This window comes from Capricornis sumatraensis, chromosome 13 (assembly GCF_032405125.1).
Source record: "Capricornis sumatraensis isolate serow.1 chromosome 13, serow.2, whole genome shotgun sequence".
Taxonomy (NCBI): domain Eukaryota; kingdom Metazoa; phylum Chordata; class Mammalia; order Artiodactyla; family Bovidae; genus Capricornis; species Capricornis sumatraensis.
In genome coordinates, this window is record NC_091081.1 from 11,994,901 (window position 1) to 12,017,061 (window position 22,161).

At 39.4% G+C, this 22,161-nt stretch overlaps 1 protein-coding gene across 1 annotated transcript in view; it reads right to left on the bottom strand.

Annotated features, from left to right (window-relative positions):
* RSPO3 (R-spondin 3) overlaps positions 1-22,161 on the bottom strand; it is a 93,406-nt gene that overhangs the window by 54,230 nt on the left and 17,015 nt on the right. The window contains exon 2 of the mRNA XM_068985282.1: positions 586-777. Within this exon, the coding sequence (XP_068841383.1) occupies positions 586-777 (192 nt within the window). The remainder of the gene's footprint in view (positions 1-585; positions 778-22,161) is intronic.

Here is a 22,161-nt window from a genome sequence, read left to right on the forward strand (position 1 = left end):
CTGAGAGTGTTTCCAACACTTAATTCCAACTGATAAGTCAATATTTCAGTTGTTGTAATGGAATCCTTCTTGAAGCAAGAATAGCTAAATTACTTCTTCATTAAATACTTGGATTCCATGATAGCAGTGGGAACCCAGATGGCATTGGTCCTTGCCATATTCTTATACAGGTTCAATGAATAATCATCACATTCTCAGTTTTGTTTTTTACAATGAAAAAAAAAAAAAACCAACAACAAAAAACACCTCTCAAAACTGGAATATTTTTTAGAGTAGTGAAAATTTTCCTGCCCTGAAGGCTAAATTCAAGTATGGTTTAGTCTAATTGTCAGGTAAAGACTATTATTTACTTAACATTGAATATTACAAAAATGTTAGAGGCCGTTTCATATCTGGAAAGTACCCCCAGTCAGTTCAGTTCAGTTGCTCAGTCCTGTCTGACTCTTTGCGACCCTGTGGACTGCAGCACGCCAGGCTTCCCTGTCCATCACCTACTCCCAGAGCTTGCTCAAACTCATGTCCATCGAGTCAGTGATGCCATCCCCCAAGGATGAGATAAAAACATAATTTTGTTTAGGCACTTACTTGTACACTTATTTATATCTGGATATCGGGTTCCATAATATCCACTTGGACATGAAGAGAGACACACTCCAATCTGCTTCATGCCAATTCTTTCCAGAACAAAAAATAGTTTGGGCTTACATGACAAACAGCCATTGTAATCTGAACACGTTGCACAGCCTCCTTGGCAGCCTTGACTGACGTTAGGATGCACTGGGGGGACAAATGTAGAAAGACAAAAATAACAGTTAAATCATAAATATAGAAGTTCAATGACGTTCTCTGGGCAGGATACACATGTTCTCTTATTAGCTTGCAATTTGGTGGTAATGGGTGAATGAGTTCAGAATTTTTCCCTCTCCTTTCTGTGATCTGGTGTTTCCCTTGAATAGATACATACATTGTATTTACTTTCAAAGTTTTAAAAATGTGAGCATTTGAAAAATAAGAATATACTGCCTCAAAATATTTATAGATAATATAAATCAAGTGGAAGTATGCTTACTGAACTAGTGTCCCAGTAGATTAGAGATGAGAATTTTGTGCTCTTTCATTGAAATCAGTACATATTAGTTTTGCTTTTCATGTATGTGGTGGATGTATCTAATGTCTTCAAATAAGGATGACAACATAGATTGGGACTTAACTGGAGAAGGAACATTACTTTCTAGTATATCTTTTTCAAACTCTGGTGTATTAGAAAGCACAATTTTACTCTTTGATTCAAAGCAAATTGACTCTGAAGCTCTGTAGCGATTTAGCACCTCACTCCTTGCCAATGCTTTCCTGAATCATTTCTGCTCATATGATATTTACCAGCTGAAATTTATATAATGGTGAAAATGATTTACCTTACCAGTAGTTCCACGTGGATCATACTCAGTATTTATAATACTGAGTAATATTTATTATAAGTTGTGTTCAATATTTGATCTGTTAGGAGAGAAGTCATAGTTTTGGGGCCCTCATCTTTCATTTACTTAAGTGAAATCTACATTTGGTGAGGACATGACCAGTCCACTCTAAGGGCTGCTACTACACATGTTCCTGAGAATTCCAAGATTTCTGAGAGTCACCAACATACGTGGTGAGACAATTCATTAGCAAGTCTGAACAAATATAAACAAACATTTGGAAGATTCATGTTTACTTGAGATCTTCATAACTTTAAACCTTTTTTTAATGACTATTAACTAGTTATAGACACTGTGTGTGAGCAGATGGAATTTGCTGACTGAGGGGCATCTCTCATGTAGCTAGTGTTTGGGATGATTTTTTTCTTCTAATGTATTCTCTACTCAAATACAATATTAACGTCTTTACTGTCCCTTTAGGAGTGCAGAAGGGAATCATCCTGACCCTAAGAGAAGTAGGGCTGATGCACAAGAGTGCAAAGGCATCCCTGTGTCTCTCTCCCTTTTGTTGGTGGTGGGAGGGACCTTCAATTATTAACTCTGTCTTCACAGTGATGTTTGATTATTGCAAAGTCCTTTACTGCAAAAACAAATCCCATCAGGCTTAGTTAGAAGGGGTATGCATAAACCCAATCAGCCTTACCACAGGGGTGCACGGGTTAGCTGCTGAGAGGTCATTCAGTTGACCAGCATCCTCTGCCTGGAGGAAACCATCCCTGAATCAGCCACAGGAACCACAAGCAGCTCATTCTCATTCCAAGACATTTTGTAAATAAACTGAGGAAATGTGTGGGGGAAGGGAAGTCTGCTTTTCCTGTACATGCTCCTCCATGGGGTGGGGCGGACATATAAAGTGGCACAGGAGGTTTAGACATTACAGGACCTGGGGGACTTGTAAGCGAATACTGCCTTCCAAGGAACAGAGTCATTTTTCATGCCAGTATCTCCAGTATTGGAGACTTACAGAAAATATGTACATATTTTAATCAGGGAAAGACCCTAAAAAAGAAAGGGGGTGAAAACTCCATGTGTTTGGAATCAAACTGATCCATTTCAAAAAGTGATAGTTGTAGGTAAAAACCTGTAAAACCTTTCATAAAAATTATCCCTGGAAAAATAGACCTTCAGTTTGAAAGAAAGTTATTTCAAGCTCAGGGAAGCAAGTGACTGTGTTTCAATGAAGATGGACTGGACTGGTCCACGTCAATGTGTCTCTCTGTCTCCGAGACACAGTTGCTTGAAGGAACACAAGTGTTAAGTTTAAGCCCCTTGAAACTTTTGTCAATTATAAGGTTAAGTAGTTACAAAAAATAAACATGATTTACATGATCTGAGCCTCAAAAATGGATATACCTTGAAATAAATTTTATTTAAAAATTTGGGTTTTGAATGTCTGGAAACTTCTGGAAGAGAGATCTCTGTATGCATCCCAGGATTAACAATTTAGCCCCAAATTATGAAATGTGCTACAGTGATCTCGCTCAACCCCCTCTTTAAAACTTTTACTGATGAACTGTAGCACATTCGACTCACAGATGGTACTACAATTACTCTTTTTTCCCCATATTTTGCTTTTTTGAGACAAAAGCTTTTGACAAAATAGCATTCTTTCCCCCAATTTTCTTCACTCCACTATCACACTGTGTTAATTACTTTGGCGAAGCCATTTAGGATATTTTCTAATTATGAGGTTTAATACCTACAACTTTGATCTGCTTTTGCAAGGTTCTGACAACATAGTTTTGAAAAATCAAAGATGTAATTGTTCTAACTGGCAAAGAAAATACCTGTTTGTTTTCAATCAGAGAATTTTGAACATGGGCAGCTACAAATAATGGCAAACTTTACTTATTCAGGAGGGGTTAAGTATCATGCTGTGGAAAGTAAGAAAAAAATCGAGACTACAAAGTTCAGATTCTATGATTCTAGATTCTTTTATAGTTGAGTATCATGGCATTTTGCTTTCTTGAACCCTGTATAAGGATCACTCAAGTTATGCAGTTAGTATTACACAACTGGATACAAATTTCCCAAACTTCATCTTAAGGGAAGAGTTTTTACTTTTTATATGGAAACCACAGAAAACTTTGGTCTGGATTGACAGTAACAACCCTTTCAGCCTTAAAATCTTATAATACTAAGAGAGAAAATAGAACTCTACTTGTCATGCTGTTCATTTCCCCCCCACTCTTGTAATACCTTCATTTTCTACTTCTGAATCATTTCTTTTCAAACAATGTTTTATATTATTATTTTATATGAGCACTGGAGGGATTGGTGGTGGTGAAGTTTCAAAGAATATCTAACGTTTGAACTTAATCTTAGAAAATGTATCGAAGTTAGCAGTATGTAAGAGGCCATGGTGGGGCCGGAGATGGGAACACCACATTAATTCCCATCAAGGAGACTGGCACGAGTTTCATGCAACTGATGCTGAACTAGTAGTGAATGGAGGTATAAGGCATATCAAGACAATTTTGAAGCACAGGATAGATCTAGGTTACAAAACCCCTTGTGGGCGCTCCCAAGGAAATTATTCTGTAGACTTGGAGGACTTACACCTGGTGAGTGATATAACCACATCTGTATTATTATAGAGGGGAAATTTCCCTGGCAGGCATGGAAACTAGAAGACTAAAGCAATGATCAAGGTAAAAAGACAGATGAAAGCTTAAAATACAGCAGAAGTCGTGCAATGTGGTGAGGGAGGGATTCATATTCCAAGGATACTTGGGAGGCGGCATCAATCAAATATATTGAGCAACAGAATGTGGACTGAATACATAAAATAACTTGTGTTTTGCATTTTCGCCAGTAAACAGAATGGAAGGGGACTACTAAATAAAAGCCTGCAGTTAGAGGGAAGGGCAAGGTACACAGAATAAGAAGGTCTACAAATATAAACATGGTTGGGGGTCTTTGATTTTGCAGATTTTGTGAAATATCCAAATAGCCATGCTTAGTAGATGGAGCTTAATGTTGTGATGGTTCCTACAGATGAATGTGGGAGTCATCTAATTAGAGAAGACATCTTGAAAGGGGGAGGTTGCCAAAGATGCCAAAAGAAGGAATAGTAGTCCAAATAAGGACGAGAAAAAGATGTATAATCAGCTAATTTTAGTAATAGGGATTCCCTGGTGGCTCGGTGGAAAAGAATCTGCCTGTCAATACAGGAGATGTGGGTTCAATCCCTGGGTCAGGAAAATCCCCTGGAGGAGGACATGGCAACCCACTCCATTATTCTTGCCTGGGAAATCCCATGGACAGAAGAGCCTGGTGGGCTACAGTCCATGGGATTGCAAAGAGTTGGACACAACTTAGCTACTAAACAACAACAATTTCAGTAATACTTTGTATTTCTATATCACTTTTGCTTTCAAAGCATGCATCTCAGAAGGCTAAATTAGCCACGGAGGGACTCCCTAGCTGGTCCAGTGGTTAAGAATCTGCCTTCCAAAGCAAGGGACTTGAGTTTGATCACTGGTTGAGGAACTACTGAGCCCACACGCCACAACTAGAGAAGCCTGGACACTGCAACAAAGACTCAGTGCAATCAGTAAATAAACAGATAATACAAGCATGGACACTACTGTTAGTAAGGACAGAAGTTATTACAATTACTTATTTTGGAACCCCAGACTAAGAACTCAATGAAATGCTGTAAGCTACTGGACAAATAGTTTAGATCCAAGAGTAGATCTTAGCTCCTTGATACCTGACACCAATCTATTTAGGACTTCTCAGGTGGCACAGTGGTGAAGAATCCACTTGCTAATGCAGGAGACACAAGAGACGTGGGTTCGATCCCTAGGTTGGGAAGATCCCCTGGAGAAGTGAAATGGTAACCCACTCTAGTATTTTTGCCTGGGAAATCCCATGGACAGAGGAGCCTGTGGGCTACAGTCCCTGTGGTTGCAAAAGAGTTGGACATGACTCAGAGACTAAACAACAGCAAACCAACCTATGTACATATAAGCAAACTTTAGATGTGTAATGTGGATAAATATAAAGTGAAAAATGGGCAGAATTCATGGAAACTCTAAATTGGGACCTTCTGGTTATGATGCATCAAATACATGGTGAAATTTGTATGACTTTTCCTGAAATTGGGAAAGAAGAAAGTATCTTTTCTTAACTTCTTTATGAAAGTTAACTATGACGAATATATCTTAATGCATAACAGACCAATTTTCAGTGTCTGAACTGTCCACACTATCTGTGTAAGTGACTTCAATTTCTCTAGCTGTTAAACAAACCTTCCTACTGTTTCTTGGTTTGATAAACTTACGATGCATAACTGATGCAACCATTCCTAAAGGCTCTTGTCATGAGAGCCAATTCAACTTTTTAAATAAAATATCCAGAACATGGAGTTTTAAACAGTACTGTGCATTTGAAAAATACACACTTTATATTAGTGTTTATGATATACAAAACCAACTTCAGCATTGGAATCTAAGTTTGTTTCTTTAACCGTTTAAGTGTAAGTCAACGATTTTTCCAACTTTGTGTGTTCATGCTAAGTAGCGTTAGTTGTGCCCAACTTTCCATGACCCTATGGACTGTAGCCCGCCAGCCTCCTCTGTCCATGGGGTTCTCTAGGCAAGAATACTGGAATGAGTTGCCATACCTTCCTCCAGGGGATCTTCCCAACCCAGGGATCTGAACCTGTGTCTCCTGAAACTCCTGCATTGCAGGGGGATTATTTACTGCTGAGCCACCATGGAAGCCCTTGCCTTACTTTAATTCCCTTCTAAAGCCCCAATGCAAATACTAATCTGTATTTGTTATGCAGAAGGAATCTACTGTAATTGTTATGCAGAAGGAATCCATTATTGTTGTTGTTCATGTCCAGTTACTCAGTCCTGTCTGACTTTGCAACCCCATGGACTGCAGCATGCAAGGTATTCCTGTACTTCACCATCACCCAGAGTTTGCTCAAACTCATGTTCATTGAGTTGCTGATGTCATCCAATCATCTGGTCCTCTGTCATCCCCTTCTCTTCCTGCCTTCTATCTTTTGCAGCATCAGGGTCTTTTCTAATGAGTAGGCTTTTCGTATAAGGTGGCCAAAGTATTAGAGCTTCAGCATCAGTCCTTCCAATGAATATTCAGAGTTGATTTCCTTTAGGACGGACTGGTTGGATCTCCTTGCAGTCCAAGGGACTCTCAAGAGTCTTCTCCAGCACCACAGTTCAAAAGCATCAATTCTTCAGTGCTCAGCCTTCTTTATGGTCCAACTCTCACATCCATACATGATTACTGGAAAAACTATACCTTTGACTAGACAGACCTTTGTTGGTAAAGTAATGTCTCTGTTTTTTAATATGCTGTCAAGGTTTGTCATAGCTTTTCCTCCAAGGAGCAAGTGTCTGAATTTCATGGTTGCAGTCACCATTCATAGTGATTTTGGAGCCCAAGAAAACAGTCTTTCACTGTTTCCATTTTTTTGCCCTCTATATGCCATGAGGGCTTGAAAATCACTGCAGATGATGACTACAGCCATGAAATTAAAAGATGTTTACTCCTTGGAAGAAAAGTTATGACCACCCTAGACAGCATATTGAAAAGCAGAGACATTACTTTGTCAACAAAGGTCCATCTAGTCAAGGCTATGGTTTTTCAAATAGTCACGTGTGGATGTGAGAGTTGGACTATAAAGAAAGCTGAGCACCGAATAATTGATGTTTTTGAACTGTGGTGTTGGAGAAGACTCTTGAGAGTCCCTTGGACTGCAAGGAGATCCAGCTAGTCCATCCTAAAGGAAATCAGTCCTGAATATTCATTGGAAGGACTGATGTTGAAGTTGAAACTCCAAAACTTTGGCCACCTGATGAGAAGAGCTGACTCATTTGAAAAGACCCTGATGCTGGGAATGATTGAGGGCAGGAGGAGAAAGGGACAACGGAGGATGAGATGGTTGGATGGCATCACCGACTCAATGGACATGAGTTTCATAAACTCCGGGAGTTGGTGATGGACAGGGAGGCCTGGTGTGCTGCAGTCCATGGGGTAGCAGAGTTGGACAAGACTGAGCGACTGAACTGAACTGATATGCCATGAAGTAATGGAACCAGAGGCCATGATCTTCATTTTTTGAATGCTGAGTTGTAAGTCAGCTTTTTCCCTCTCCTTTTTTACCTTCATCAAGCGGCTCTTTAGTTCCTCTTAACTTTCTGCCATAAGGGTGGTGTCATCTGCATATCTGAGGTTATTGATATTTCTCCCAGCAATCTTGATTCCAGCTTGTGAGTCATCCAGCCCAGCACTTCATATGATGTACTCTGCATGTAAGTTAAATAAGCAGAGTGACAATATACAGCCTTGACTCACTCCTTTCCCAATTTTGAACCAGTCTGTTTTCCATGTTTGGTTCTAACTGTTTTTTCTTGATCTGCATACAGGTTTCTCAGGTGGTAGGTAAGGTGGTCTGGTATTTCCATCTCTTTAAGAATTTTCCATAGTTTGTTGTGATCCACATAGTCAAATACTTTGACATAGTCAATGAAGCCAATATTTTTCTGGAATTCTCTTGCTTTTTTATGATCCAACAAATGTTGGCAATTTGATCTCTGGTTTCTCTGCCATTTCTAAATCCAGCTTGTACATCTGGAAGTTCTCAGTTCACATGCTGCTGAAGCCTGGAGAGAGTTGCCTTGCCCTTCTCCAGGGGATCTTCCCAACCCAGGGATTGAACCCAGGTGTCCTGCATTGCAGGCAGATTCTTTACCATCTGAGCCACTAGGGAAGCCCAATAATTGATTTTAGATGAACTGCAGCTATGAACATATAGTAAAGAGATCAGATTTTATATCACATACATTCTGAGGATGCTTCATTAATTATGAAATAAATCATTCAAAATAATATAATAAATGCTTCCCTAGGGGACTTCCCTGGTGGTCTGCTGCTTAAGACTTGGCATTCCCAGTGCAGTGGGCATGGGTTTGATCCCCAGTTGGGAAACTAGGATCTGGCATGCTACAAGGCTCAGTCTCTCTCACACACACTCACACACACACACACACACACACACACACACACACACACACTAAGTTTTCTAGGTGCCATTTACTTCAGTTATCAGTTCACTTAGAGAAAATGCAGACTTTTTTCCTGCCTAAGTAAGAACAGCAAATTTCTATCATATCTTGAGACTTGATTGTTATAGAATCATTTTTAAGTTTAATGCAATGTTTTGGTCACAGAAAAAGAAGTTCCGTGGTTCCTCTGGAATGTTTGGCAATATTCACTTTAAGAAAAGTCGAATGCTAAAAATTTGAATAACTTGGCAGTCTCTTTCAAATTTTATTGATTCAACCCCAGAAAATATTGAAAGTCAATGTTTCTTATTTATTCCTAAGTTAAATCTTTTAGGGCAGAAGTGACTATAGTTAAGATCTCTAGAACCATTTGGGCAACTTGGGACTATTGGGTATAACATCAAAATATCAAAAGTTGCTTGAATAAATATGATTACTTATTGTACATATAAGTACAATACTTGTATACATAAATACTTGTATGCTTACAATGTATACAATTGTATACATACAATATTTGCATACGTACTTGTATACATTCTTAAATAATGATATCTGGATGAACAGAGGTCTAGCATAGTCACCCATTGTTATTTTTGACTAATAATTTGTTGAAAGAGTGACATGGTTATATATACACACATATATATTCTATTGTTGAAATACTATGTATCATCTGATGATTTTAATGTTTTTGTATACCAATGTTTAAATCATTAAATGAATTAAAATTCACCTATGGTATGTAAATATACAAATGTACACTTGTTTTTGTGTTAGACACATGACACTCACACATCCTATTTGGTCTTTTATTAAATCAATATTACAGACATTAACTGACATGAAGCAGTTAAAATAATCGAGTCTGCCACATCTTTTATCCCAGTGAATCAACTTCTGATACTCTGAAAGTCTGTGCCCAGACCAATGGGTTCAAAAAATTCCTAGCAATCTCAGAGAGGAATGTATTCACCAGCTGCTGAATATAGCCCAGTGAGGACTCCACCATTATTATGTGGGAAACATACTGTTTTTAATGGAAACTATTTCTTTGAAAACTTGGAAGATCTTTCTCTTTCTCTTACTGAATAATAATTTCCTGAAGGGACTCTAATATTTATATTCTATAAATACTTTAAAATAAAACCACAGCAATAAAACAGACCTAACATTAAGTAGCAATTAGCTAGACTTTCCACTAAAATCAAGCCAGCTCAAAATATTAAGAACATGGCTAGCAAGTGATGGCAGATATAGATTTCCCGAAATCTAAGATATGATGAATATTTGGAACTATATGCCAGGTTGGTGGCCAATGACTGAGCTTTGTCTATCCACAGGCCATAGAATCAGAACTAGAAGTGAAAGATGAAAGTAGGTTACATCGTGTGTGTATATGTATATATAGTAGTACATGTAATACATATGTACTACATAAAATATTACATATAACATTGCATATGCTATATATGCATTATATATCATATGTATGTGTTATTATAGATAATATATACATATATCTGCTATTATATACACATGTATATAGTGGAGATCAGTGTTAAGGGTTTTAACAAAATTTTCGGATAACTTCTATGTGCCCAACACTACACATGGTGCAGAAAACAGGCGCGAATAAGACATCTGGTTCCCAATCTCATGATGTTAATCAGTTAATAAGCAAGTCAACAAAGAAATTAAATGGTCAAAGATTGTGATGAGTGTTGTGAAGGAAGTAAACAGGTGGATAAAGCAGAAAATAACTCTGGGAATCTACTTTAAATACGGTGTTCAGGAAAGGCCTCTTTAAGAAGTTTACCCTTTAGTAAACCGGGAGGATGAGAAGGACTCAGCCCTGAAAACCTGAGGGCCAGTACCCCAGGTGGAACCTTAGTCAGCACAAAAGCTGTGGGCAAGAACAGGGCACAAGGAATAGCCAAGGGGAAACCAAACAGGCTGCAGTGCTGTGACTGGCATGAGACGAGCCTAGGAAAGGAGGTTAAAGCCAGATCCTACACACCCTTAATGACCAAAGTAAGCAGCTCGGATTGTCTACCAAGACCCTTTAGACTGTGCATTGCTAAGCAGATATCAGAAGGAAAGGAAAGAACACATTTTTGCCTGATTTAGTCATCCACTTTAATTTTTTGCTAATTTTATAGGCTATAGAACAGAACCAACACCTTGTATTCCACAAACACAGGTTTTCTTATTAAGTTTTATATTAAAGGATAATGTTCTAACTGGACGTAACTTGGGAATTTACACTCAGATTCCAATCTCCCGTACATTGTTCTACCTGTACTTTGCTCTTGGGAAGATTTATTTCCTTTTTGTTTCTCCCGTCTCTCTATAGCAGTAACTTTAGTTTTCTTTGGGGTTTTACATTTTCATTCTACTGTACTAGAGTGTGTGTGGGGGGAAGGGGAGGGGGCCTTGGTAGTGGTGAGGAGAAACAAAAATGTTATGAAATATATAAGATGCCATAAAATCAAACTCTAAAAAAGTAAAACATTCTGCAACCTTGCATATAATCTTTTTTTGTGTGTTTTTCTGAGTTCTTGCCATTAGTGACACATACTGACACAGTCTAATTTAGAACAACAACATTATCGTTTTCACTTACGGTCTAACCTTCCTTTTAGAATCCCACTATTATTATGAATTAAATAACCTAAGGGCTAATTCCAAAGTTGATTCTTCAAATGCAGTGAAAACCATATTAGTTTTCATGTGACCTACCAATAGCTGTAGTTGATGCTGAAACTGCAACAAAAAGCATTTGTAGAATCAAAATAGTGGAATTTTTTTCTCCTTAACTACAAGTAGAAAATCTGTCATAAAGTTAATGCACTCTGCTATGGGTGTAATACATAAGGTACTGAATCATCATCTCCAGCTGTTGCTAAGAGCGGGAGAGCTTCCCCTTCTCCAACTGGCTATGTTCCCAATGGAGGTGAATAGAGGACAAGACGGCCTGGATGGGGGTAACGGAGACCCAGATTCTGTAGAGAGCTAGGACCTGTTGATGAGTTAGTGGGTGGTAATAGCAGCGTTTTTCATGAGACAGATCCAACAGTGTTCATCCAACAGTGGGAATCATTATGTGCTCTGGTCTGGCTGAGCGATTCCTTTTTTTTTTTAGGAGAGAATTAATTAGAAATCAACATAAACAGAAAATGTGATAGTTTAATGGTAATGAATCTGCATGGGTGTGATTCCATAACTACTAAGTTTGCATTCTTGAATGAAACAAACTTCAGTTTGTGCTAAAAACAAACTCCACTTTGTTATATTAGGAATAAACTTGGATCTTCTCACCACATAGCATGCTCAAGCAGCATATCTCATGCTGAAGTCTTAGCATAAGCAAACAGCAGGCAAGGGACTTGTGGTATTTTAACAGGCACAAGAAGATGTGCAAATAGTCGGTATACCATTAAATAAATCCAGCTTTATGTGTGACATCTGAAATCCTGAACAGAGAAAAAAAAAGTGGATTTTTTTTTCCTATGTTCACAAAATTGCTGACACAACAGAAGGTGCAGATACGCACCTTTGTGAGTAGAATGTGTTTTTGTACTTATGTGCACCACTCAGTTGGAGAAGGCAATGGCACCCCACTCCAGTACTCTTGCCTGGAAAATCCCACGGATGGAGGAGCCTGGTGGGCTGCAGTCCATGGGGTCGCTAGGAGTCGACACGACTGCGCGACTTCACTTTCACTTTTCACTTTCATGCACTGGAGAGGGACATGGCAACCCACTCCAGTGTTCTTGCCTGGAGAATCCCAGGGACGGCGGAGCCTGTTGGGCTGCCGTCTATGGGGTCGCACAGAGTCAAACACGACTGCAGCGACTTAGCAGCAGCAGCAGCAGCAGCACCACTCACCGTGGCACTGCCTCAGTCAGAAAAGGGGCTTCCGCAGTTCCTAGAGGAGCACAGGGACTGGGAGGAGGAGAACTGGCTTTGGACTTAAACAGAGTTGACATTTACTAGCTGGAAAACCAGAACGGACGTCTTCAACTACGTATTCATTTAAACGACTGAGTTTTCTAAACATCCAGACATGGGGCGAGTTGGTGAACATGCAAAGATGAAGAAAACCAATAATTTGTGTCGAAGAGTTCACAGTCTGATTATTTATTTAGATAGACAACAGATGCGTAACCTCTCTGAACCTAAGCTTCCTTACCTGCAACCTGAGAATATCTACCTGATGGACATGGTGGGAGTGGCGGGGAGGGAATTAAGTGAGAGCATTTGGAAGCACCTAGCACTGTTACAGGTGTGTGTGCGTACGTGCTAAGTTGCTTCAGTCGTGTCCCACTCTTTGCAACCCTATGGACTGTAGCCCACCAGGCTCCTCTGTCCATGGGCTTCTCCAGGCAAGAATACTGGAGTGACTTGCCATGCCCTCCTCCAGGGGATCTTCCCGACCCAGTGGTGGAAGCCACATCTCTTATGTCTCCTACATTGGCAGAGTTTCTTTACCACTAGTACCACCTAGGAAGCCCACTCTTTTAGGTACTTATTACAGATCAGTAAGTGTAAGACATTTTGTTTTACCTGAGAAGTACCAACCACATTCGTGTATTATGTCCACTCTTATTCAAGGCACCTGGGAGCTTTGGTCAATAATAACTCTTCAAAAGCCTCAAAGCAAGGAGACAGGAGATTTGGGGAACCTTTAAGAGCCAAGGATTCACTAACAGTCATAGAGAGGGGCTACTTTTTCAGGACTGCAGCCACAGCTTTTAACGAATATCCAAGATGCTCTTACACAACATTCTGAGCAAGAAGTCCTCCGGGACTCTAGCAACCCACTGAAGACAAGAACCTGCTTAAACAGATGGAAAGATTTCAGGCATGCCATGGAAGTGGTACCAGAATGATAACAGAGAACCTGAAGGTTCTAGAGTACGTCCAGACTCATGTCTAGACTAAATTCGCTATGTGTGAAAACGACCTGGAGAACTTGTTAATAATGCAGATGCGTAGGTTTTACTCCAAAACTCTTTGATTTGGGGAATGAAGAGGCGGGCTTAGGTAGCTCCATTTATAACAGGCCCTCTAGGTGAATGTCATGCAGATGATACTAATATCATACTCTCAGGATCGCATCATGGCCATCCTCCCAACTAGGTACTTATTCAGTGATTACTGGAAATTCTCTACTAGGGACTGAGAGACAAAACATGGTCCCTGGCTCAAGAATTCTATAATACCATAGTAAAATAGTCTGTTTATATTCTGAGGGCTATAAATATATAGTTTAGAAATGAAGTAAGCAGACATTAAAAGGTAGGCGCAATTACTGATGGTTGAGGTATTTGAAGATTGCAGAGAGCAATTAGGAATATGGGACTTGAGGGAAGAGAAGAACTTAGGCAAATGGAAAGAGAAGGAATGTTATGAACAGAAGTGTTCATAACAGGAAGATAAAAAGAATATTTGGGACAATGGTGAATATAAAGCTGTGGAATTTTAAGGGGATCTTAGAGCTCTTCCTTCTCTCTTAAATTTCAAATGAGAACACTGACATCCATAAAGTTAACCAGCTTCCAGCTGATAGAATCATAAACCTTTGGAACTTTAGAGGGATTTAGTTCAAGCCGCTCTCCCAGAAGAGTCTATTTAATCATGTTTAGTAAAACAAATCTTATGATATCTGGGGGCAAACAATATAATTATTTTACAGCATCCCATCATATTGAACATATTAAAACATCTCCCCACAGTGAACGTAAATCTGTCTTTCACAAAGTTCACGTGCTTAGCTGCTCAGCAGTGCCCAGCTCTTTGTGACTCCATGGACTAGAGCCCACCAGGCTCCTCTGTCCGTAGGATTTTCCCAGCAAGAATATTGGAGTGGGTTGTCATTCTCTTCTCCAGGGGGTCTTCCTGAATCAGGGATTGAAGCTGGGTCTCCTGCATTGCAGGCAGATTCTTTACCATCTGAGCTACCAGGGAAGCCCTCATTTGACAATACTTCTCAAGTAATCCAACATACCAAATGAACTTAATTAGTTAAATATCTTTCTTTGAGGTGTTTTAGGGGCCCTTTGAAGCATACTATTAGGTTGGAGCAAAAGTAATTATGGTTCTGGACCCTGAATTTTAAATCATTATAACTAGGCTCAAACATTTTTATTAATCAAAATAGGAACCATTACAATCAACACATTTTTGCCAATGGGAAATAAGTTTGTTTATTCCTATAGCATAAAAATCCATGCTTTGGGATTCGATGAACTCTTGGAAAGCGTTTTCTGAGTCCTGTTGGTTGTGGAAGCATTTTCCTTGCAAAAAGTTGTCGAGATGCTTGAAGTGGTAGTCAGCTGGCAAGAGGTCAGGTGAATATGGTGGAAGAGGTAAAACTTGGTAGCCCAACTCATTCAACTTTTGAAGCACTGGTTGTGTGACATGCAGCCAGCTGTTGCTGTAGAGAAGAATTGGGCCCTTTCTGTTGACCAATGCCAAACTCAGGTACTGCAGTTTTCAGTGCATCTCATTGATGTGCTGAGCATACTTCTCAGATGTGATGGTTTCACTGGGATTCAGAAAGCTGTAGTGGATCAGAGAAGCAGCGGACTACCCAACAGTGACCACGAACTTTTTTGGTGCAAGTTTGGCTTTAGGAAGTGCCTTAGAGCTTCTTATCAGTCCAACCACTGAACTGGTCATCAAAATTCACTTTTTGTCACATGTCACAATCCAACTGAGAAATGGCTCATTGTTGTTGTGTAGAATAAGAGAAGATGACACCTCAAAACAAGTATTGGTTTGATTTGTGGTCAGCTCATGGGGCACCCACTTATTGAGCTTTTTCACCTTTCCAATTTGCTTCAAATGCTAAAGAACTGTAGAATGGTTGACACTGAGTTCTTTGGCAATTTCTGGTGCAGTTTTAAGAGGATCAGCTTCGATGATCCTCTCAATTGGTCTTAATCAACTTTCAATGGCCGGCCACTGCACTCCTCATCTTCAAGGCTCTAATCTCCTTTGCAAAACTTCTTGACCCACCTCTGTACTGTATGTTAAGTAGCAGCTTTGGGGCCAACTGAATTGCTGATGTTGCAAGTTGTCTCTGCTGCTTTATGAATCCATTTTGAACTCAAATAAGAAAACTGCTGAAATTTGCTTTGTCTAACACCATTTCCATAGTCTAAAATACATATAAAATAAACAGCAAGTAATAATTCATTAGCAAAAAACATAAAGCAAGAAATGCACATTAAAATGATGTAGAACATAACCACATTTTAAGAATGTATTCCAATATCAAATGGCAAAGTTCAACAAGACAAAACCAAAATTACTTTTGCACCAACCTAATATCATAGACCACACTCTATATGCTTTCTGTTTTCCTTAAGACAGTTTGTCAGACTGGTGCCTAGGATGGTAGGCTGCAGTCCACGGGGTTGCTAAGAGTCAGCCACGACTGAGCAACTTCACTTTCACTTCTCACTTTCATGCACTGGAGAAGGAAATGGCAACCCACTCCAGTGTTCTTACCTAGAGAATCCCAGGGATGGGGAAGCCTGGTGGGCTGCCGTCTATGGGATTGCACAGAGTCGGACACAACTGAAGCGATTTAGCAGCAGCAGCAGCAGCAGGATGGAAAGATAGATAAGACCTAGGAGTTTCCAGTATGGCTAGAGATTACAAACTAGGTTAAGCCAGCATGGTAAACTCTGTGTACAAATCACGCAGAAAGCAAACACCTAGTTGGCAGACATTACATTTGAGCTGGATTTTGAGAAATAAGGAGAAATGGGGTGGGGGTGGGGGGTTGAATTTAATTGTAAATGTAATCTGCATGAACTGTTTATGGCCAAATCCAAGACATGCTCTAATTTGGTTCTAAGTGAATCCTCTCTGATGGTGAAGAAGAGATGCACTGGAGAAGGGAGACTCAAGTTGAGGGAGTCAGTAGGATGTTCTGTTCTGTATCTGGTACTGCTGTCAGCTCAGTTAGTGCAGGATTAATAAGATGTTAAAAAGAAAGCACAGATCTTAAAGTTATTGCCAGTGAAGATGGGCAGGACTGATGGGATCTGACAATCAGTTTTCAATGGGCAAATGAAGGAGTAATACATGTTGAGTTGGGGGTTTCTAACTTGGGAGGCCAGGCATAAAACGATGTGGTAGCTGAGATATGGGAATTCAGATATCAAGCCAGAAGGACAGGTGGTGAGGGAGGGAGAAAAGTAAGTAAAAATGATTGTTTTATTTTGAGGTCCTGGGGCTTGGACTTGTTTTATTTCTCTTTGTGTATCCCAAAGCCATAGCACAGGACAAGGCATATTAACAGGTTCACAAGATACCATAAAGAATAATACTCTAACCCTCTTCATTTCATTAAAAAGAAAATTCAAACCCCAAAGAGCAAAAGCTGAGGTTTATGGAGTTTGGTGTCTTGACAAGGATCTCCTAGCATTAGTGGCACTCTTCGGGGTTTTTTTTTTTCTTTTTCTTTTTTGCTTTGACTGGAATGTAAAATTTATGGAGAGAAATAGAGGGGAGAGACAGTTAAGACTAAACATAGGAAGCAGGCCAAGGAGTTGACCATGACGATAACAAGGATACATCATGGTTTTGAAAGGTGATGGGACTTTAGGAAAAGTGGTTCTTGCATTATATGAGTTCAGAACACAAGGCTGGGAATCACAGTGCTTGTGATCCAGCAGTTCAATCATTACACCTGAGCATGTGAGAACTTAGGAATGGAAGCTAAGAGTTCTCCAAAACCAAAGAGAGCTGAAATGCTGACACTAAGTGTAATTTCTTACAGGATCAATATCTCATTACATTTTCCAGTGTTTGAGATCATTCCCTGATATTCATTTCCCTGTGATTAGTCATTGTGGAGACAGGTCTTAGAAAGTTCAGTTCAGTTCAGTTCAGTCGCTCAGTCGTGTCTGACTCTTTGTGACCCCATGAATCGCAGCACGCCAGGCCTCCCTGTCATCACCAACTCCCAGAGTTCACTCAGACTCAGGTCCATCGAGTCCGTGATGCCATCCAGCCATCTCATCCTCTGTCATCCCCTTCTCCTCCTGCCCCCAATTCCTCCCAGCATCAGAGTCTTTTCCAATGAGTCAACTCTTCGCATGAGGTGGCCAAAGTACTGGAGTTTCAGCTTTAGCATCATTCCTCTCAAGGAAATCCCAGGGCTGATCTCCTTCACAATGGACTGGTTGGATCTCCTTGCAGTCCAAGGGACCCTCGAGAGTCTTCTCCAACACCACAGTTCAAAAGCATCAATTCTTGGTCGCTCAGCCTTCTTCACAGTCCAACTCTCACATCCATACATGACCACAGGAAAAACCAGAGCCTTGGCTAGGTGGACCTTAGTCGGCAAAGTAATGTCTCTGCTTTTGAATATGCTGTCTAGGTTGGTCATAACTTTCCTTCCAAGGAGTAAGTGTCTTTTAATTTCATGGCTGCAATCACCATCTGCAGTGATTTTGGAGCCCCCCAAAATAAAGTCTGACACTGTTTCCACTGTTTTCCCATCTATTTCCCATGGCGTGATGGGACCGGATGCCATGATCTCCATTTTCTGAATTTTGAGTTTAAGCCAACTTTTTCACTCTCCTCTTTCACTTTCATCAAAAGTCTTTTTAGTTCCTCTTCACTTTCTGCCACAAGGGTGGTGTCATCTGCATATCTGAGGTGATTGATATTTCTCCCGGCAATCTTGATTCCAGCTTGTGTTTCTTCCAGTCCAGCGTTTCTCATGATGTACTCTGCATAGAAGTTAAATAAGCAGGATGACAATATATAGCCTTGACGTACTCCTTTTCCTGTTTGGAACCAGTCTGTTGTTCCATGTCCAGTTCTAACTGTTGCTTCCTGACCTGCATACAGATTTCTCAAGAGGCAGATCAGGTGGTCTGGTATTCCAATCTCTTTCAGAATTTTCCACGGTTTCTTGTGATCGACACAGTCAAAGGCTTTGGCATAGTCAATAAAGCAGAAATAGATGTTTTTCTGGAACTCTCTTGCTTTTTCCATGATCTAGAGAATGTTGGCAATTTGATCTCTGGTTCCTCTGCCTTTTCTAAAACCAACTGAACATCAGGAAGTTCACGGTTCACATATTGCTAAAGCCTGCCTTGGAGAATTTTGAGCATTACTTTAATATTGCCCAGAGTAGGAGCACAGACACTTGACTGTTATACCTCTGATATTCTATCTTCCTCACTGGATGAAAGAGATGTTCCTGTGGTCCATGACAAGTGATCACTCTCCATTGAGAGTATAGAGCCAAAATCTTTAGTAACAAAAAGAGATCCAAATTGGTTCATTTTCCATCATGCCCCCAATAAGCATGTTACTTTGGATACTGTATCATCAGAAAGCTCTCAGTCAATTTTAATCAGGAAGCTAATCTCAAGGTCCTAATTCATGATCTTATATACACCAAAAGTAAATTATTATAGACAATGAAATAACAAAATAGGAAAGCATTTTATCTTTAATAATTTTATAAATTAATATATTACTATGAATCTTTAGTTTCTTTTAGCTTATAAGGACTATTGAGGGAGTCATGGGTTTAGAATTTTATTCTTAGATTTAAAAGCATTTTTGTTCATTCTTTAAAATGGTCCCCCTTTTGGGGTATCCTTTTCCCTCAGAATTGCCCCACATCCCCCCTTCCAGGATGAGCTCACGCTTGGGTATTACAATGGGAAATGACCTTAAAGAACCACCAATTCACCTTATCAATCAGTAAGAACAATCTCATCCATAACAAAGATTTCCCCTAATTCATATGACTTTGTTGTCAGACTCAAAGAAAATTTTATTAATAGTAGTAATTTCACAGGAAGATAAAAGAGGATTCTGCCAATGCAGGAAAGGCTATAAACTTGTAGTAAAACAAAAGACATATTCCCCTGTAAGAAACCTGAAGCTGAGGTTTGCCACTTACCACCTTTATGATGTTTATACAAATCACTTAACATCTTTGAGAGTTATCTGTAAAGGACAGTAAAACCTGCTCTGCTCATTTCATAGGGTATTGAAAAAATCAAGACAAATATGAAAAAGTGCTTATAAGTTATACAAAATTATTAGGTTGGCCAAAAGTTCGTGTCGGTTTTTCCATAAGATGTAAGATGTTCCATAACATCGTACGGAAAACCCGGAATGAAATTTTTGGCCAAGCTAATATATTGATATGTTATTGTTAATAATGGGCATGATGGTACTCTACCATCTCAGGGCCAGATTTGAACTTACCATTCCCAGGAATAGAATAAGAATACATTTGATGAGAAAACTGACAACTTTATTTTATGGGAATATGTATAATTGAGTTATTTTTTTTTTAATTGTGTCCTCTTGTGAGTCTTGTTACACTAGGGACTTTTTAAGGTTTAGATCTTGGAGTAAGAAAATGAAGAGATTGTGAAATAAACAGCCAGTGAACAGATGATTTTCTTTGAAATGACCATTAATTAAACAAATAGGAAATCAGATTGCTGGAAGATCCACAGAGCACTTCTCTGGAATATCAGTCCTTGGAACCATCTGCTGTGCGGTGTTTGGTGTTACAGAATGGCCACAGGAGTTGTTTCTCCTCTTGGCTCCACTGCAAAGTGGGTTTGGTCAAGTAATTCACGTCTCTGGCCTTTCTTTTCCCTCTTAAGTTACATAAGGGAATTATGCCAGAGACATAACTTCCCCCAATCTTCCTAGCTCTTAAAGCATGTTGTACACCTAATCCGCATGGCTCTTTCTCTAGCATTCTCAGTTTCAGTAAATGGTTCCACCCACTGGCTAGAGCCGAGCCAAGCACCCTCCCCAGTCTCGTCTCAATCCCTTCGCTCTGAGCAGAGCTCACATCTTCCCATTCCCTGCCACCACTTTTACTCCTGTTGAGCAGTGACAGAGGACTTTTCAGAAGAGCAGCTGTGATCTTATCAGGCCCCTGCTGTAACAACAGTTTAAAGGCTTCTATTCTACTTCCCAAGTAACCATTTCTGCCAGTTAGCCCAGTTTACTCTTTCAACCTCACCTGTCTAAGAAGGCGTTAGTAGTTCTGTCTCAGTAGCAGAAAGAGAATTTCCCTCACTTCAGCCTCTTCTGACCTTCTTGGTTAATGGACTTAATGAAAAGCAGAGTGTAATGGAGAAAACAGTGCTTCAGTTTAGAAGATCTGGGTACACACTTAGTTCTACCCTTGCTGACTATGTCATTTTGATCTGTTTCCTAATTAGTTTAAGCCTCAGTTCCTTCATTTCTAAAATAGTTAACTATATATTGATATTGCATAAGACTGGGGTGAAGGTTACATGAGATAACACATATAAAATGCCTGAGGGTCACCTCTCTTTACTCAAAATCCTTCACAGGTTAGTAATAACACACAGAAAAGAAGTGGGCCGTGTGATTTTCGGGAATCTGAATTCTGGCAACTGATAGACTTAAAGCTATCAATTGATGTTAGGAAAGATCACTAACAGACTCACATAGAAATCCAAATAACTTGTTGACATGCATTTGCCACACTGGTGCCTTAAGTATTAATACAGCCAATTGTATGGTCCATGTAGTGGTCAAAGGTTACCATAAAAGGTTTGGAAAATGCCTCTGAGATATGAGCAAAAATGCACTATGTTTAAATACACAATATTTTAATGTTTGTTTGAGAAAAGTGATTCCAGTTAATGAACTAGTGTGAAAGTTCAACTATAGAAATTGTTCAGTGCCAAAAAAAGAAATTCACTCAGCTAAACCACGCTGCTCCATTACAAGCTTTACCTAACAATGCCAACCACTTTTATGGTTTGCATGGCAAACTTCCTATGATTGTCACAAAGGTCATGCTAAATGATGACTCCTATTCATCGGTCATAAATTTTCAAACAAGAAAATACCAGGAGACTCAATAAATTCCAGTGTTTTCTGTTGATCTGTCTTCTACTTTCCTGTGTTTTCCTTACGGTATGTCTACTATCCTTATTTTGCAGAGAAAAACCTGGATGCTCATTAGGCTTATTTGTAAACAATTTGATTTCCAGTTATATTTGTGCAAGCCTTAAAAAAGAAAAGTTATACAGCTTAGAGTGCTTAACAGTTCTCATTTACTGTAAGCCAAATATTGTTTAATTCTGGCTTCATGTTTCTTTTTTCCTTAACCGCTGTGATGTGCTACGAAGGCAGGTTTCACGTGTGGTTTGCTCACTTTTGTAACCTCAGCACATACTAAATGTTCAATAAATAACTGTTGAATGAACAAACGAATACATTTATGCTGTTTTAATACAGGCGAAGTTTAATTTCAACTTTTCCCCCAATAGAACTTCTTTTCCATTTGTTGCTTTTTAAAAATATGATCTAAGCAACCCCATGAAGGTACTAAGAGAAACCTATGCTCCATTCAAGCCCTAACTCCATATTCTGGAAGTTTTGATGAATAGTTGCCAAGTTTAGAGAATGCTACAAAGAGGAAAGGGAAAGTTCTTTGATCTTACTGTCACAGGGACTTCAAGATCAGTCTCCTGCTTTCAAATAAAAGAAAGATTAAAAATCAGATTTTATAATGGCTGCAAGTGAATCACAGACTAAATGATTTGTCTAAATTATACAGCAGAGTGTTAATCAGAAGTCAATTCACC